The sequence below is a fragment of the Balaenoptera musculus genome, chromosome 5, assembly GCF_009873245.2.
Source record: "Balaenoptera musculus isolate JJ_BM4_2016_0621 chromosome 5, mBalMus1.pri.v3, whole genome shotgun sequence".
Lineage (NCBI taxonomy): Eukaryota > Metazoa > Chordata > Mammalia > Artiodactyla > Balaenopteridae > Balaenoptera > Balaenoptera musculus.
Genome location: NC_045789.1, coordinates 138,603,660 through 138,623,220, shown reverse-complemented (window position 1 = coordinate 138,623,220; position 19,561 = coordinate 138,603,660). Strand labels below are relative to the sequence as shown.

Below are 19,561 nucleotides of genomic sequence, written 5' to 3'. Positions count from 1 at the left end.
ATCATATGGTGATAGCCTCCATTTTAATTAATGTTTTATTACTCATACCGCGATTGATTTTTAAAAATGGTTTCATGTTAGGTATCTTATAATTACACTAAAACCAATACAGCCTGTATTCACATTAGTGTGCAATTTCCACTAATTCTTTTTTTTTTAATCTATTTTATTTATTTCTTTTTGGCTGCGTTGGGTCTTCGTTGCTGCGCGTGGGCTCTCTCTAGTTTCTGCGAGTGGGGGCTACTCTTAGTTGCGGTGCACGGGCTTCTCACTGCGGTGGCTTCTCTTGTTGTAGAGCACGGCCTCTAGGCGCACAGGCTTCAGTAGTTGCAGCACGCAGGCTCAGTAGTTGTGGCTCTCGGTCTCTAGAGCGCAGGCTCAGTAGTTGTAGCGCACGGGCCTAGTTGCTCCGCGGCATGTGGGATCTTCCCAGACCAGGGATTGAACCCGTGTCCCCTGCATTGGCAGGTGGATTCTTAACCCTGTGCCACCGGGGAAGTCCCTCTACTAATTTCTGACAAGGGAAAATACACATATTTGGCTTTTCTCTGGCATAAAACATTATTTGGCTGTAGTCATCAGGACTTAAGATGCTGAGGAGTCTTGGGCTTCCCTGCTGAGGGAGGGGCTGGGTGGCTGTCAGGGTTCTCCAGCATGTGTGTCCCAAGCCTGCTGCTGCGGACTGAAAGCTTGTTTCCCACCCTCACCTCCAATTCATCTGTTGAAGCTCTAATGCCCAATGTGATGGTATTTGGAGGCAGGGCCTTTGTGGGGTAACTGGTTAGATTAGGTTATAAGAGCGGGGCCCTCATGATTAACGCCCTTATAAAAAGAGAGCACACACTGAGGAAAGGCCATGCGAGGACACAGTGAGAGGACAGGCATCTAAAAACCAGTCAGTGAATCGGCTGGCACCTGGATCTTGGAATTCCCAGCCTCCAGAACTCTGAGAAATAAGTGCTTGTTGTTTTAAGACACCCAGCCTGTGGTGATTTGTTAACAGCAGCCTGAGTGGACTAAGATGCCTGCAGAGAGGACCCCATTCCTCTCTGTCTTTCACTTAGTGGGACTCTTCCCCAGACCAAGCCACAGAACCTTGCCTCTGGAGAAGGGGTCTCTCGTAGCGATAGAGAGACCCAGGTGGTAGGGGCATGTGTGTGCGTGTGCACACGTGCCGCCGTGTTTAGTGATGTATGGGTGAGGCCTTGTGTGTGCACCACTGCGTGTGTTTGTCATTTACTTTTCCAAGTAAATACTGAGTGAATTATGTGCTGGGTGCTGAGCCCTCATCTCCACCACATCGCCAGACCACCTTTGTCAAGGTCACCAGGGTCAGTTCTCAATCCACCTCTTACTACACCTGTGGGCTGCAGCTGATGTAGCCCCCTTGCTTTCCTCAGTCAACACGACCTTCCAGGCCGCCGTGCCCCATGACTTTCTGCTCTTTCTGCTATTTGACTGCTCCCCTCTCATTCTCTAGACCTCCGCATGCTGACATGCTCCCAAGGCTTGGACCGCGGAATCGCACCTTCTCTACCCTCACTCCCTCCCCCGTGATCACATCTAGTACCACGGCTTGAAACAAGCTACCATCTCTCACATTGGGATCTGCAGATGGACTGTCCCTTGAAGTGCAGCTCATTCTCCACCTGCCCACTCGACATCGCTGCTCGTAGACCTCAGTGGCACCAAAAAAAGAGTCAACACTAAACTCTTAACTCTCCTGCCCCAAATTTTTCCTTCTGCATCTCAGTTAATGCTCAGGCCAAAAATCTTATAATTGCCTTTTAATTCCTTATACACCATATCCAGTCATTGGACAAATATTTTCACATCTCTCTTCAAAATATAACAGAATCTGACCTCTCGCCACCTCCACTGCTGTGAACATGGCTTGAGCCACAGTCCCTCTCACCTGGAAGACTGCAGTGAGCTGCTGCTTCATCCCAGCTTCTGCCTTTCCCACCCTGCAGTCTGTTCTCAAAACACCAGCCAGCGTGACTCTGTTAAAATTTAAGTTGGATGTGTCAACCTTCTCCTCCACCCTCTTCATGGCTTCGCAGACCTCTCAGAGTAAAAGCAGGAACGTTGGAGTTAGCAGACCAGGAACTTTTTTAAAAACGATGATTGATATTCCAAGGGCTTTAATGGAAAAGTAGATAACATGCAAGAGCCAGATGGATAATGTAAGCAGAGAGACGGAAATCCTAAGAGAGAGTCAAAGGAAACGCCAAAGGTTAAACAAACAAACACTAACAGAAATGAAGAGTGCCTTTGGTGGGCTCATTTGTAGACTGGACAGGGCTGAAGAAAGAATCTCTGAGCTTCAGGATATGACAGTAGAAACTTCTAAAACTGAAAAGCAAAGAGAAAAAAGACTGAAAAAAAAATCAGAACATCCAAGAATTGTGGGACAGCTACAAAAACGTGTAACATACATATAATGAGAAGAAACAGAGAAAGAAGCAGAAGAAATATTTGAAACAATAACTGAAAATTTCCCAAAATTAATGTCAAAAATCAAGCCACAAATCCACGAAGCTCAGAAAACACCAAACAGGATAAATGCCCCCCAAAACTACACCTAGGTATATCACATTCAAAGACATGGAAATCATACCAAACACACAAAAATAAGATGGTAACTAGGAAAACAAACAAACAACAGCAAAAACAAGGATATGGAAATCAAAGATAAAGAAAAAACATTGAAAGAAGCCAGAGGGAAAAACATCTGACCTATAGAGGATGAGAGATAAGAATTGCATCTGACTTCTCCTGAGAAACCATGCTGGCAAGAAGAGGGTAGAGTGAGACATTTAAAGTGTTGAAAGATAAAACCACCAACCTAGAATTTCTTATGAAAATATCCCTCAAAAGTGAAGAAGAAATAAAGACTTTCTTAGACAAATGAAAATTGAGAGAATTTGCTGCCAGTAGGCCTGCCTTGCAAGGAATGTTAAATAGAGTTGTTCAGAGAGAAGGAAAAATATAAGTCAGAAACTTGAATCTATATAAAGAAAGGAAGAGCACTGGAGAATGAATAAGTGAAGGACAAATGAAAACTTTTATTTTTCTTATTCTTTTTATTTTTTCACCACTCGGCTTGTGGAATCCTAGTTCCCTGACCAGGGATCAAACCTGGGCCCCCTGCAGTGGAAATGCAGAGTCCTAACCACTGGACCACCAGGGAGTTCCCTATTTTTCTTGTTCTTAATTGATCTAATAGATAACAATTCAAAATAATCATAGCAACAATTATTTGATTATGTGTATGTGTGTGTGTATATATATACAAATTTATAAAACATATGCTTATATATAAGTGAAATGAATGACAGCAATGATACATGGGATGGGAAGGAGGAATTAGGAATATTTTGTTATTTTTATAAGGTAATTGCACTGCCTGTGAAGTTGTATAGTGTTATTTGAAAGTGGACCTGAATTAGTTGTACATACATATTATAAACTCTAAGGCAACCACTGAAAGCAATTTAAAAAGAAGTGTAATTGGGGACTTCCCTGATGGTGCAGTGGTTAAGACTCTGCACTCCCAATGCAGGGGGCCTGTGTTTGATCCCTGGCCAGGGAACTGGATCGCATGCCGCAACTAAGAGTTTGCATGCCACAACTAACGAGCCTGCGTGCCACAACTAAGGAGCCCACGAGCTGCAACTAAGGAACCCATCTGCTGCAACTAAGGAGCCTGCCTGCCACAACTAAGACCCAGCACAACCAAATAAATAAATAAATATTTTTAAAAAGAAGTATAATTGATATGCTAAGAAAGATGAGAAAATGGAATCATAATACGATCAATTAAAAGGCAAAAAAGAAGAACATGGAAGACAAAAATAAGAACAAAGAACAAGGGTAACAAATAGAAAACAGTAACAAATATTGTACATAGTAATCCAACTATGTAAGTAATCACTTTGGGCATCAGTGGTCTAAGTATACCAATTCTAAGAGATTGTCAGAGTGTATCAAAAAAACAAGACCCAACTATATTTTGTCTACAGTAAACCCATTTTAAATATAAAGACACATATAGATTTAAAATACAGAGATGGAGAAAGATATACCATGCTAACACTAGTCAAAAGGCAGTGGGAGTACCTATATTAATTTCACACAATTTAAACTTCAGAGTAAGGAAGGTTATCAAGAATAAAGATGGGCTTTACATAATGATAAAGGGGTCAATTCTCCAAGAAGACCTAACAATCCTTAATTTGTATAGCCTAACAATAGATAAATTGTTGAAAATACATGAGGCAAAAACTGATAGAACTGCAAGGAGAAATTGATGAATACACTACACATTCTTCTCAAGCTCAAATGAAACATTCTCCAAGATAGACCACATACTGGGCCATAAAACACACCTTAATAAATTTAAAAGAATAGAAATCATACACTATCTTCTCTCATATCACAATGAAATTAAACTAGAAATCAGTAACAGAAAGAAAGCTGGAAAATCTTAAAATACTTGGACATTAAACATCATACTTCTAAACAACATGAGTCAAAGAAGAAATCTCTAGAGAAATTTAAAATTACTTTGAACTAAATGAAAATGAAAATAAAACATCCAAATTTGTGAGATGTGGCAAAGGCAGTGCTGAGAGGAAATTTTATAGCATTGAATGCATATATTAAAAAAGTAGAAGGAGTTCCCTGGTGGCCTAGCAGTTAGGATTCCGGGCTTTCACTGCCATGGCCTGGGTTCAATCCGTGGTTGGGGAACTGAGATCCCGCAAGCCATGTGGTGTGGCCAAAAAAAAAAAAAAAAAAAAAAAGTAGGAAGAGCTAAAATCAGTCATCTAGGCTCCACCTTAGGGAAGCTGTGTCTCACTGTGAGGACAGGGACACTGGTAGCAGAAGTTCTGGGAAGTACTCCTTGGCATGAGCCCTCCCAGAGTCCGCCATTAGCCCCACCAAAGAGCCCTGGTAGGCTCCAGTGTTGGGTCACCTCAGGCCAAACAACCAACAGGGAGGGAACCCAGCCCCACCCATCAGCAGACAAGCGGATTAAACTTTTACTGAGCTCTGCCCACCAAAGCAACAGCCAGCTCTACCCACCACCAGTCCCTCCCATCAGGAAACTTGCACAAGCCTCTTAGATAGCCTCATCCGCCAGAGGGCACACAGCAGAAGCAAGAAGAACTACAATCCTGCAGCCTGTGGAACAAAAACCACATTCACAGAAAGACAGACAAGATGAAAAGGCAGAGGGCTATGTACCAGATGAAGGAACAAGATAAAACCCCAGGAAAACAACTAAATGAAGTGGAGATAGGCAACCTTCCAGAAAAAGAATTCAGAATAATGATAGTGAAGATGATCCAGGACCTCAGAAAAAGAATGGAGTCAAAGGTCGAGAAGATGCAAGAAATGTTTAACAAAGATCTAGAAGAATTAAAGAACAAACAGAGATGAACAACACAATAACTGAAATGAAAAATACACTAGAAGGAATCAATAGCAGAATAACTGAGGCAGAAGAACGGATAAGTGACCTGGAAGACAGAATGGTGAAATTCACTGCTGCGGAACAGAATAAAGAAAAAAGAATGAAAAGAAATGAAGACAGCCTAAGAGACCTCTGGGACAACATTAAACGCAACAACATTCGCATTATAGGGATCCCAGAAGGAGAAACGAGAGAGAAAGGACCAGAGAAAATATTTGAAGAGATTATAGTTGAAAACTTCCCTAACATGGGAAAGGAAATAGCCACCCAAGTCCAGGAAGCGCAGCGAGTCCCATACAGGATAAACCCAAGGAGAAACACACCGAGACACATAGTAATCAAATTGGCAAAAATTAAAGACAAAGAAAAATTATTGAAAGCAGCAAGGGAAAAACGACAAATAACATACACGGGAACTCCCATAAGGTTAACAGCTGATTTCTCAGCAGAAACTACAAGCCGGAAGGGAGTGCCATGATATACTTAAAATGATGAAAGGGAAGAACCTACAACCAAGATTACTCTGCCTGGCAAGGATCTCATTCAGATTCGATGGAGAAATCAAAAGCTTTACAGACAAGCAAAAGCTAAGAGGATTCAGCACCACCAAACCAGCTCTACAACAAACGCTAAAGGAACTTCTCTAAGTGGGAAACACAAGAGAAGAAAAGGACCTACAAAAACAAACCCAAAACAATTAAGAACATGGTCATAGGAACATACATATCGATAATTACCTTAAACGTGAATGGATTAAATGCTCCAACCAAAAGACACAGGCTTGCTGAATGGATATAAAAACAAGACCCATATATATGCTGTCTACAAGACACCCACTTCAGACCTAGGGACACATTCAGACTGAAAGTGAGGGGATGGAAAAAGATATTTCATGCAAATGGAAATCAAAAGAAAGCTGGAGTAGCAATGTTCATATCAGATAAAATAGACTTTAAAATAAAGAATGTTACAAGAGACAAGGAAGGACACTACATAATGATCAAGGGATCAATCCAAGAAGAAGACATAACAATTATAAATATATATGCACCCATCATAGGAGCACCTCAATACATAAGGTAACTGCTAACAGCTATAAAAGAGGAAATCGACAGTAACACAATAATAGTGGGGGACTTTAACACCTCACTTACACCAGTGGACAGATCGTCCAAACAGAAAATTAATAAGGAAGCACAAGCTTTAAGTGACATAATAGACCAGATAGATTTAATTGATATTTATAGAGCATTCCATCCAAAAACAGCAGATTACACTTTCTTCTCAAGTGCGCATGGAACATTCTGCAGGATAGATCACATCTTGGGTCACAAATCAAGCCTCAGTAAATTTAAGAAAATTGAAATCATAACAAGCATCTTTTCTCACCACAACGCTATGAGATTAGAAATGAATTACAGGGGAAAAAACGTAAAAAACACAAACACATGGAGGCTAAACAATACGTTACTAAATAACCAAGAGATCACTGAAGAAATCAAAGAGGAAATCAAAAAATACCTAGAGACAAATGAGAATGAAACCACAATGACCCAAAACCTATGGGATGCAGCAAAAGCAGTTCTAAGAGGGAAGTTTATAGCTATACAAGCCTACCTCAAGAAACAAGAAAAATCCCAAATAAACAACCTAACCTTACACCTAAAGCAATTAGAGAAAGAAGAACAAAACCCAAAGTTAGCAGGTGGAAAGAAATCATAAAGATCAGAGCAGAAATAAATGAAATAGAAACAAAACAGTAGCAAAGATCAATAAAACTAAAAGCTGGTTCTTTGAGAAGATAAACAAAATTAATAAACCATTAGCCAGACTCATCAAGAAAAAGAGGGAGAGGACTCAGATCAATAAAATTAGAAACGAAAAAGGAGAAGTTACAACAGACACTGCAGAAATGCAAAACATCCTAAGAGACTACTACAAACAACTCTATGCCAATAAAATGGACAACGTGGAAGAAATGAACAAATTCTTAGAAAGGTATAACCTTCCAAGACTGAACCAGGAAGAAATAGAAAATATGAACAGACCAATCACAAGTAATGAAATTGAAACTGTGATTAAAAATCTTCCAACAAACAAAAGTCCAGGACCAGTTGGCTTCACAGGTGAATTATATCAAACATTTAGAGAAGAGCTAACACCCGTCCTCTCAAACTCTTCCAAAAAATTGCAGAGGAAGGAACACTCACAAGCTCATTCTACGAGACCACCATCACACTGATACCAAAACCAGACAAAGATACTACAAAAAAAGAAAATTACAGACCAATATCACTGATGAACATAGATGCAAAAATCCTCAACAAAATACTAGCAAACAGAATCCAACAACACATTAAAAGGATCATACACCATGATCAAGCAGGGTTTATTCCAGGGATGAAAGGATTCTTCAATATATGCAAATCAATCAATGTGATACACCATATTAACAAATTGAAGAATAAAAACCATATGATCATCTCAATAGATGCAGAAAAGGCTTTTGGCAAAGTTCAACACCCGTTTATAATAAAAACTCTCCAGAAAGTGAGCATAGAGGGAACCTACCTCAACATAATAAAGGCCATATACGACAAACCCACAACAAACATCATTCTCAATGGTGAAAAACTGAAAGCATTTCCTCTAAGATCAGGAACAAGACAAGGATGTCCACTCTCACCACTATTATTCAACATAGTTTTGGAAGTCCTAGCCACGGAAATGAGAGGAGAAAAAGAAATAAAAGGAATACAAATGGGAAAAGAAGTAAAACTGTCACTGTTTGCAGATGACATGATACTCTACATAGAGAATCCTAAAGATGCCACCAGAAAACTACTAGAGCTAATCAATGAATTTGGTAAAGTTGCAGGATACAAGATTAATGCACAGAAATCTCTTGCATTCCTATACACTAATGATGAAAAATCTGAAAGAGAAATTAAGGAAACACACCCATTTACCATTGCAACAAAAAGAATAAAATACCTAGGAATAAACCTACCTAGGGAGACAAAAGACCTGTATGCAGAAAACTATAAGACACTTATGAAAGAAATTAAAGATGATACCAACAGTTGGAGAGATATACCATGTTCTTGGATGGGAAGATCAATATTGTGAAAATGACTATACTACCCAAAGCAATCTACAGATTCAGTGCAATCCCTAGCAAATTACCAATGACATTTTTTACAGAACTAGAACAAAAAATCTTAAAATTTGTATGGAGACACAAAAGACCCCTAATAGCCAAAGCAGTCTTGAGGGAAAAAAACGGAGCTGGAGGAATCAGACTCCATGACTTCAGGCTATACTACAAAGCTACAGTAATCAAGACAATATCGTACTGGCACAAAAACAGAAATGTAGATCAATGGAACAGGATAGAAAGCCCAGAGATAAACCCACGCACCTATGGTCAACTAATCCTTGACAAAGGAAGCAAGGATATACAATGGAGAAAAGACAGTCTCTTCAATAAGTGGTGCTGGGAAAACTGGACAGCTACATGTGAAAGAATGAAATTAGAACACTCCCTAACACCATACACAAAAATAAACTCAGAATGGATTATAGACCTAAATGTAAGACTGGACACTATAAAACTCTTAGAGGAAAACATAGGAAGAACACTCTTTGACATAAATCACAGCAAGATCTTTTTGGATCCACCTCCTAGAGTAATGGAAATAAAAACAAAAATAAACAAATGGGACCTAATGAAACTTACAAGCTTTTGCAAAGCAAAGGAAACTGCAAACAAGATGAAAAGACAACCCTCAGAATGGGAGAAAATATTTGCAAACAAATCAACGGACTAAGGATTAATCTCCAAAATATATAAACAGCTCATGCAGCTCAATATTAAAAAAACAAACAACCCAATCAAAAAATGTGCAGAAGACCTAAATAGACATTTCTCCAAAGAGGACATACAGATGGCCAAGAATCACATAGAAAAGCTGCTCAACATCACTAATTATTAGAGAAATGCAAATAAAAACTACAATGAGGTATCACCTCACACCAGTTAGAACGGGCATCATCAGAAAATGTACAAACGACAAATGCTGGAGAGGGTGTGGAGAAAAGGGAACCCTCTTGCACTGTTGGTGGGAATGTAAATTGATACAGCCACTATGGAGAACAGTATGGAGGTTCCTTAAAAAACTAAAAATAGAGTTACCATATGACCCAGCAATCCCACTACTGGGCATATACCCAGAGAAAACTATAATTCAAAAAGACACATACACCCCAATGTTTATCATAGCACTATTTACAATAGCCAGGTCATGGAAGCAACCTAAATGCCCATTGACAGACGAATGGATAAAGAAGATGTGGTACATATATACAATGGAATATTAACTCAGCCATAAAAAGGAATGAAATTGGGTCATTTGTAGAGACGTGGATGCATCTGGAGACTGTCGTACAGAGTGGAGTAAGTCAGAAAGAGAAAAACAAATATCGTATATTAACGCATATATGTGGAACCTAGAAAAATGGTACAGATGAACCAGTTTGCAGGGCAGAAATTGAGACACAGAAGTAGAGAACAAATGTATGGGCACCATGGGGGGAAAGCAGCGGGGGGTGAGGGTGGTGGTGTGATGAATTGGGAAATTGGGATTGAAATGTATACGCCGATGTGTATAGAATGGATGACTAATGAGAACCTGCTGTATAAAAAAATTAAATTCAAAAATTAAAAAATAAAGTGAACACGTGTTTTATTTTCCTCATATGTGAGTGAACCAAGCAGATGTTATGATCCGTTCAAAGGAAAAAGTCAGAAGGCTAAAATTTGGAACTTCCCTGGAGGTCCAGTTGTTAAGACTCTGCGCTTCCATTGCAAGGGGCACAGGTTTGATCCCTGGTCGAGGAACTAAGATCCCGCATGCTGCACGGTGGCTGAAAAAAAAAAAAAAATCAAAAACCAAGTTTATATTTTTAAAAAAGGGCTAAAATTTATATGGAGTAAAGGAATTGAATTGCAAATGGAGGCAAAATGATTTTTCTATAGAAGACCATGGAAACTACCAGATAAGATGGCTCGAATGTCTGCCCATCATCACCTATGATTTACAGAAAGCTGCACAACAGCTCAGAGACAAGGAAGCCTAGAATTGGATAACCTAGCAGGAGGTGCCAGATGAATACAACGTACAGCTTTTTACTGATACACAGCTTTATTTTTTCTCCGAAGACTTTACGTACATCAACATTAAATCAAGTACATCAAAATTTCACTAACTTGAGTTCACATGAATTATCAAGCCAGTATGACTCAGTGAAAGCCTGAATTAGGGGCCTTTCCTACGAAAATGACAAATAAGATGCTTATCTTCTGTGCCAGCTCCGTTTCTGTCACAGCCCTGCTCCTTCTATTCAGCGGATATCCTGTGATCAGGCTTTCTCAGACGCAAAGGGAGGACCCGGCCTGGCAGGTATATAGGCTGCCTCCTCGTCAGTATGTGGAGCTGGAAATGACCTACTGTCACCCTGTGCTCTGGCCCAGAAGCCAGACGCCAAACAGAGCCTTGAGTCCTGGCCAAGGCTCCGCAGCACCTGCACCTCTGGCCTGTGACCCTCCCTGGGAGGAGCTTGTCCACTTCACTGGCTTTTATGCATCAGGAGCATCGGGGCCGTGACTTTGCTGGTCTCTTCCTTCCGCTTTGCAGGCGTTTTAGAGAAACGCTAAGAAAAAGGACTACTGTTGGGAGGTATGAGGGGAAGGGGCTGTTTCGGAGCCAGAAGATGGTGAAGGCGCTCAAACAAGGGAAGCCCGCTATGGACAAGCAAGTAAACGTAGAGAAGCAAAAGGAGCAGGGGGTCTGTCAGCTCCATTTCCCCTGGGACAGAAGTGCCAGGGCACACACGGTGTAGTGGGTGCAAGTAAGAAGACCACCCTTTCTTCTGAGATTGCACAGCGATTCTTTTGCATCAGAATAGCCTTTCTCAGGAAGTACTGTGATAACGAACGGGCCAGAGGCGAGGTGCCAGGTAAGGTACTTAGAGGGAAATCTGATGTATCTTCTCTCATCCCCCCTTTTCATTTCGCCTTTTGAAAGACACCCCTGGGATTTTCTCACGGGATGAGGAAGGACTGAGAGGCATTGTTTCCTGCGTCTTTGCAGTGACTGTGCTAAGGTAAACGCTGACACTGGCTGCAGGAAGGGAAGAGCGATAACCCCGGAGCGTTGTACAGGAGGAAGCTGGGGCCTGGTCTGCCGTTTCAGCCGTTCTGGTTACGTTCTGCCCTGTGCTTGGAGAGTTTTCTACGGCGTTAGTCGTCACAGCCAACGCCTCCCTCACCAAGGCTGCTGCATCTTCACGTCATCTTCACTTCTGGTGGCCTATAAAGTAGAGAGCTGGGTGACGCCTTTTCAGTACTTAAACCACAAATGACTTTATGTTGTTTGACTAGATCTCTCTTTTTTTTTTTTTTCAAAAAAATTTTTATTGTGGTAAAATACACACAAAATTTATCATCTTAACCATTTTAAGTGTACAGTTCAGTGGTATTAAGTGCATTCACATTGTTGTGCAACCATCACCACCATCTGTCCACAGAACTCTTTTCATCTTATAAAACTGAAACTCTGTCCCCATTATTAATAATAACTCCCCATTCTCCCCTCCTTCCAGCCCCTGGAAGCCACCATTCTGGTTTCCATCTCTTATGATTCTGACTATTCTAAATACCTCATATGAGTGGAATTGTACAATATTTGTCTTTTTTTGACTGGCTTATTTTACTTAGCATAATGCCCTTAAGGTTTATCCATATTGTAGCATGTGTCAGAATTTCCTTCCTTTTTAAGGATGAATAATTCTAAGTATATACTCCTTTTGCTTATCCATTCGTCTGCTGATGGACATTTGGGTTGCTTCCACATCTTAGCTATTATGAATATGCGGCTATGGACGTGAGTGTACAAATATCTCTTCGAGATCCTGCTTTCTGTTCTTTTGGGTATATACCTAGAAGTGGAATTGCTGGATCTTATGGTAGTTCTAGTTTTAATTTTTTTGAGGAACCTCTGTACTGTTTTCCACTCCCACCAACACTTTCCATTTTACATTCTCACCAATAGTGCATAAGGGTTCAAATTTCTCCACATCCTCATCAACACTTGCTATTTTCTGTTTTTTTTGATTTTAGCCTCTCCATGGGTATGAGGTGGTACAACGTTTGATATGCGTTTCTGTAATGATTATTGATGTTAAGCATCTCCTCGTGTGCCTATTGGCCATTTATATATCTTCTTTGAATAAATGTCTATTCAACTCCTTTGCGCATTTTTGAATTGGTTGTCTTTTGTTGTTGTTGTAGAACTTTAGTTCTCTATATATTCTGGATAATAATCCCTTACCAGATACATGATTTGTAACTGTTTTCTCACATTGGGTGGATGTTCATACAGTAAATTGCTATACAGTTATTAAAACAAATTCATTTACTCATTCAACAAATGTTTACTGAGTGGTTATTTTATGCCAGATACTCATCTAGATATCGGGGGTACAGTTATGAATAACACAGGTAAAACCCCTCTCTTCAAGGAGTTTATAATCTAGTGGGGAGACAGGTCCTCAACAAGATACGTAAAATAGATTGTGTAGTAGATAGTGATAAGGGCTAAGAAGAAATAATGAAGCAGAGAAGGGAGATGCTAAGGGTTGGACATAAGGTGGGGCATGACAGTTTAGGTGGGATGACCAGGAATAAAGGCCTGAGGAAGAGCTTTCCAGGCCAAGGGACAAGGAGGGCAAAGGTCCTGAGGCTGGGGGTCGGGGAGGAACAGACTGGGACGGAGTAAGCAAGTTGTGTCAAAATGGACCAAGTTGCTTGAAAAAATATTAAATTGTAGAGTGATGTATGCAGTAACACACCATTCCTGTTAATTTAACAACCTCTAGAATAGGGCTTCCTAATCTAAATAAAATTAATTACCTACAGTTGTAAAGGAAGCCAATTATATTAAAATAATTATAAAATTTTTAATGGATTCGTGTTACAATATGTGCTTTGTTATTAGAGCATTAAGTGACAAGGCAATACATGTAAAACATAGGCAAGTTAAGGTGTCATCTTTTGAAGATCTGTCAGTGTGAGGGCTCTTGTTGATCAGCTCAAATGGGGATTGTAAACTGAGGGATGGCCTTTGACTTACCTACTTCCGTGTGTTGCTCAATACAGTTGTAGGGAATTGCAGAGAGTAAAGTAGATAGCTAGACCACCCGTGTGAGAACTTGGGACCTGGCCACTTGGAGTCTGAGCGATTAACTGCCAGGCACAGAGCTGCCTAAGGGTTGGTTGACTGTGTCTCATGAGTGCTTGTAGACAGTCTGGCTGCTGGCCTGGCACCTATACTGTAATTTCAAAGTCGTTTGAGATACAAGATATTTTGAGTTACCCCTGATAACTATGATGTGACATGAAAATCTGAATTCTCCTGGTGATGAAGTCACAGGCACGGCTAATATGATTGTACTTTTGCCTATATTTATAGCAGAAGGAAGTGATGAATTTTGGTTGGAAGTTTGTGAAAATAAAGATGATTTTTTTTTCCAGTTTGAATTCAGGGACACCCTGATATCTGCTGTGGATCCCAGGTTAAGAATCTTGTTTTAAAACAATACGATATTGTTCATGGCTATACACACACACACACACACACACACACACACACACACACGCAGATATTTACAAATGGATTGGAATAATACACACTAAATTCATGATTGTAGTTGGATGATGTGTAATGTCACAAAATATGTTATAAAAATAATTATGGCATTCAAGGTATAAAACCATGTCACAAGCCCCTCAATATCCAGGAGCCACTGGGGCGAGCTCTTCCTCACATTGTGCATTTATCTTGGCAGTCCTGGTTATTGATGGAAAAACAGCGGCTGTGACAAAGGTGGCGTCCCCATTTGTCCAGGGCTGTTACTTGGGTTCAAATCCCAGTGTCCCTGCTTACTGGCTGTAAAGCTTTGGGCAGATTATTCCACACATCTGTGCCCTTGTTTCCACACCTGTAAAATGAGGATTATAACAAGAGCTCAGCAACAGTACTCGCCTTGTAGCGCTGATGGGAAGATTTAGTGAGAGTAGACTTGTGAAACTTCTAGAAAAGTATCTGGCTTTTAGTAAACGCTAACAAGGGCTACTCATTATTATGGCCATCACCATAACCATTTCTGACATCTTGGGAGTTTTGGTTTACTCTTATTTTCATTTCACACATACCTTAATTTCTTTTTTAAAAAAATATTTATTTATTTATTTGGCTGCATTGGGTCTTAGTTGCGGCACACGGGATCTTCCATTGCGGCGCATGGGCTTCTCTCTAGTTGTGGCGCGTGGGTTTTCTCTCTCTAGTTGAGGCACGTGTGAGCTCAGTAGTTGCGGCGCGTGGGCTTAGTTGCCCCGCTGCATGTGGGATCTTAGTTCCCTGACCAGGGATCGAACCCGCGTCGCCTGCGTTGGAAGGCAGATTCCTTACCACTGGACCACCAGGGAAGTCCCAACATACCTTAATTTCTAAACGTGTTCGTGGCAAATCTTTAGTTTAGGTGTTTTTGCACTTCAAAAGAAAAAAAAAAAACCTGCTTTGGTTGCAGCTTATTGCTTCTTAATAGACAGTACTGTTTAAGCGGGATTCCTGGAGTCAGGCAGGCCTGAGTGTGTCTTGGTTCTTCTCTCGCCAGCTGTGTGACAGTGGCAAGTTATTTACTCTTAGCTTGGGTCCCTTATGTGAGAAAAGGGACTAACTAGTAGCAGTTCCTACATCCGAGGGGGCGATTGAACGAGTCCATAGGTGGGAAGGTCCTAGAGAGGTGAGGGAACTGTGGACCTGTGAAAATCCTAACTCTCCTCCTCCTTTCAGCCCTCGAGAGGCATCACTACCTCTGACCCATTCCCTGTAGTCGGCGCCTCCAGTTTTTTCAGTCTGCTGTGTGCAGTATGCTGCTCTTGGTGCCCTGCACCTGGAGGTCCATTTAGTCATCCCCTCAATTGTTTGCGGGCTGGAGCTACACCGGGAATTAGACTGTGAACCTAGAACCTGCCCTCACTGAGATTTAATGAAGATGTTTTCAAGATGCAGAGGGCTGGAAAAGGAAGGAGTGCTTGCCTCTCCCTCGGACAATCAGGGTGGGCTTCCTGGAGGGGGTCCCGCTTGAGCCGAATGGAGATTTTGTAAGTGGTGTGGCTTGGGCACGGTGTGCCTGTGGATGGTGTCAGGCAGGGCTGCGCTCTGTTCTCACTTCATCCTCAGACTCTGCGACACCTTCAAGGTCTGTAGGCAGTGGAGAAGTGAGCTTGTATTTGCATGTTAGGAAGGTGACCCTGAGAGGCAGTGGGGAGGGTCTGGAAGGGAGGAAGAGGTCGGAAGGCCAGTTAGAAGGGAGGTGGAGGAGAGTGGTGGCCCTGGCATGAAAGGACAGTAGAGAGGGCGGGCAGGAGCGCCTCGGAAGGCTGGGCTGGCCTCCGTGATTCTGCACGGTGTGCTTGGTGCCCGACAGGGCCCTGCGCGCGGGACCGCAGCAGCGCACCCCTCCTGAGTGACTGACTGCGGTGCTTAGCAGACAGAGTTAGATGGTGCCCCAGTTTCCTGCTTCCTTCGCCTGGTAGACGGTAGCTGTTGGCAGGATTCTCAGTGTGGAAAGAGGACTGGATTGCAGGGGGTGATGAGTCTAATCTGAAGCAGACCTTGAGGTGCTCTGGGACGTCCAGAGAGTGGGTGCAAATCCAGGGCTCAGGATCTCAGTTGAAATGGGGGGAGTAGTGGAGCAGAAAGGAAGGCTGAGGCGGAAGGCCCCGTGTCTCCCACCTGCCCCCACTGGGCAGCCACTGTCAAATCTCTGTCTGCAGCCAGGCCTTCCCTCCTGAGCCTAAAACAGCCCCCCATCTTCTGGTGTCTTCCTCTCCAAACTGGGAGCGCATCACTTCCCCGAGAAACAGGACCTTCCTCCTGATTTCCCTGTTCTTCCCAATAGTCCTGGAGGCTTTAGTCACCAACCAAAACTGTGATGTTTTTAGATAACTAATGAGAACCTACTGTACAGCACAAGGAACCCTACTCAGTGCTCTGAGTAGAGTTCAGGAAGGAAATCCAAAAAAGAGGGGATATGTGTATACAAATAGCTGATTCACTTTTCTGTGCAGTAGAAACTAACACAACATTGTAAAGCAACTATACTCCAATAAAAATAAATTAAAAAAATAATCACGAAACCAAACCAGACCAAACCAAGCCAAACCAAAACAAATAAACTGTATGTTTTCTCTTGGATAAAATTCAGTAAAACTTCAGTTCCTCAGAATGCTTAAAACCAAAGGTTCTAATTTCTCGGAGTTAAACTTTTTTTAAAGGTCAGTTGTTTAAAAACCTCTTTCTAAAATATCATCTAATTGTTTTTCCCACCATTCTTGCCTCGCTAGGGACGGTCTTCTCCCAGACCTTCCCGAGGCTCACATCCTCACATCCCAGGTCTCTGCCTAAGTGTGACCCTCCAGAGGGGTCTCTCCTGGTCCTACCTCAGCCCAAACAGCACCCTCCGCCTGTGCCTTTGCTTGATTTTGTTTCACACCGTTTATCACTACATGATTGGCTAATTTTTTTCTTGTCACTTGTCATTAAGTGATTTTTAACCTCTCTCCCTCACTAGAATGGTCTTTTTTTACCATTGTATTTCCTGCACTTTGAAGGTGTTTGGTATATAGTGGGTGCTTAATAAATAATTGTTGAACGAATATTTATAGGCAGCCCTTTATGACGTGATATTAGGTCCGGTTTACAAACTTGGATATAGGCTTAGCAGAGCTGCTTAAGAAGGTCCAGGTCACCTGATTTCTAAAGGACAGAGCCAGTGACTGATTGCCTCGGTGGGATTTTCACACTTCATCAGGGTGCCTTCCAGATCACTCATCGTAGGTACCCAAGCTACTCAAACAGAATACTTTAGTGGAAGAAGTTGTCAGAAATGGATGTTTCTGGGACTTTCCTGGTGGCGCAGTGGTTGGGAATCCGCCTGCCAATGCAGGGGACATGGGTTCGAGTCCTGGTCCAGAAGATCCCACATGCCACGGAGCAACTGAGCCCGTGCGCCGCAACTACTGAGCCTGTGCTCTAGAGCCCATGAGCCACAGCTACTGAGCCCATGCGCCTAGAGCCCGTGCTCCGCAACAAGAGAAGCCATCGCAATAAGAAGCCTGTGCACCGCAACGAAGAGTAGCCCCCGCTCTCAGCAACTAGAGAAAGCCCGCGTGCAGCGATGAAGACCCAAGGCAGCCAAAAATGAATAAATAAATTAATTTTTTAAAAAATGGATGTTTCTGATTGTTACAAAAATGCCTTGTTTTTTTTCAAATTTAGGAGGATATGGCAAAAAAAGCGGTCGTAGTAAAAAATGGAGGGAGATGCTGAAGCTGCCCCCTGTCGGCCAGTGCAGCGAGCTTCGACATTCGATTGGTGAGTAAGGAAGCCACACCTGCTCGAGTCCGGAGGTCATGGCTGGCGTTGTGCTGTTTCGTTTGTTAGATGTTGGTCTTTCCTTAGTCCCTTATTTGCTTCAAATGCTATTTAATAGATTCTCCATATATCGTCACAATTCTTCCCAGGAAAAAACCCTGTAGGTTTTCTAATGTGCAGTTATAAAGTATGGCTATTGACTTTTTCATTAAAAACCTTTTTTAAGAACTGGGACTTCCCCGGTGGTCCAGTGGTTAAGACTCCGTGCTTCCAATGCAGGGGCTGCAGGTTTGATTCCTGGTCGGGGAACTAAGATCCCACATACTGTGGGGCACGGCCAAAAAAAAAGTGATACATACCCATTGTTCTAGGTAGAACAGAAGGGAAATGTAGCAATCATCCTCTCTAGAAGTGAACACTGGTAACTGTTTCTCAGTCTCCTTCCAGACAGTTCTCTATGTGCATGGACAGGAATTACTGGTGAGAACTTCAGGAAAGGAATAGTCAGATAAAAAATAAGGTATGGCAGGGTCATGGAATACTCTGCAGTGTAAAGAATGAGAGTTAGCTACAGGTCCTGACATGAGCACAAGAAGTCACAAGTAGAGTCATGTCTAAGGGCAATCATAATTGTATTTTTCAATATGGCAGTTTTAATTTTTTTTTATATAGGCAACTATATCAATATTTTTCTTCTTAGTCTCTGAGCTTTATGTTGTACTTAGGGAGGACACCTTTACTCCCTAAGATAATTTTTTAAAAAAATCTATCTTTTCTTTAGTACTTTTATAGTTCCTTTTTAAGAAAGTTTAAATATTTTAACTATCAAAATTAATTTCAGATAGTATAAAGTGGGAATATATTTTCCCCAAAGACCTATCCAGCCCTTTTAATGTCATTACATTTTTTTCCTCATTATGTTTTAAAAATAGCAGTTTTATTGAGATATAATTAACATGTCATACAATTCACCTATTTAAAGTGTACAATTCAATGGTTTTTAATACATTCTCAGAGTTGTGTGACCATTATCACAATCAGTTTTTCAATTTACAACATTATCATCACCCAAAAGAAACCCCATACCCATTGGTAGCCACTCCCCATTCCCTCCCCACCTCTAGCTACAGGCAACCACGAATTTACTTCTGTCTCTGTGGACTTGCCTATTCTGGACATTTCGTATAAATGGGAATCATACACTACGTGATCTCTTGTGACTGGCTTCTTTTCACTTAACATAATCTTTTCAAAGTTCATGCATGCTGTAGCATGAATCAGAACTTAATTCCTTTTTGTTGGCAAATAATATTCCATTGTATAGACATATCACACTTTATTTATCCATTCATCATTTCATGGACATTGAGTTATTTTCATTTTTTGTCTGTTATGAATAAAGTGACTACAGTGATTGACATACAAATGTTTTTTAAATTGTGGTAAAATACACATAACCAAAATGACCATTTTAAGAATGTAGGCTCCCTCCTGCTGCCGTCTCCTCACCACGAGGGGACTCAGAATTGGAATGAGTCGCCTTCTGAGATGCACTTGTCACCGGAAGCTGGCCTCTCCT

At 41.5% G+C, this 19,561-nt stretch overlaps 1 protein-coding gene and 1 non-coding gene across 7 annotated transcripts in view; one reads left to right on the top strand and one right to left on the bottom strand.

Annotated features, from left to right (window-relative positions):
* GRK4 (G protein-coupled receptor kinase 4) overlaps window positions 1–19,561 on the top strand; it is an 86,162-nt gene that overhangs the window by 12,070 nt on the left and 54,531 nt on the right. For all 6 annotated transcript variants that reach the window (XM_036852132.1, XM_036852133.1, XM_036852135.1 and 3 more), the window contains exon 2: window positions 17,887–17,982. In XM_036852132.1, the coding sequence (XP_036708027.1) occupies window positions 17,887–17,982 (96 nt within the window). The remainder of the gene's footprint in view (window positions 1–17,886; window positions 17,983–19,561) is intronic.
* On the bottom strand, window positions 3,121–3,193 carry TRNAG-UCC. Its single transcript has one exon. It is a non-coding gene; the product is annotated as a tRNA-Gly (tRNA).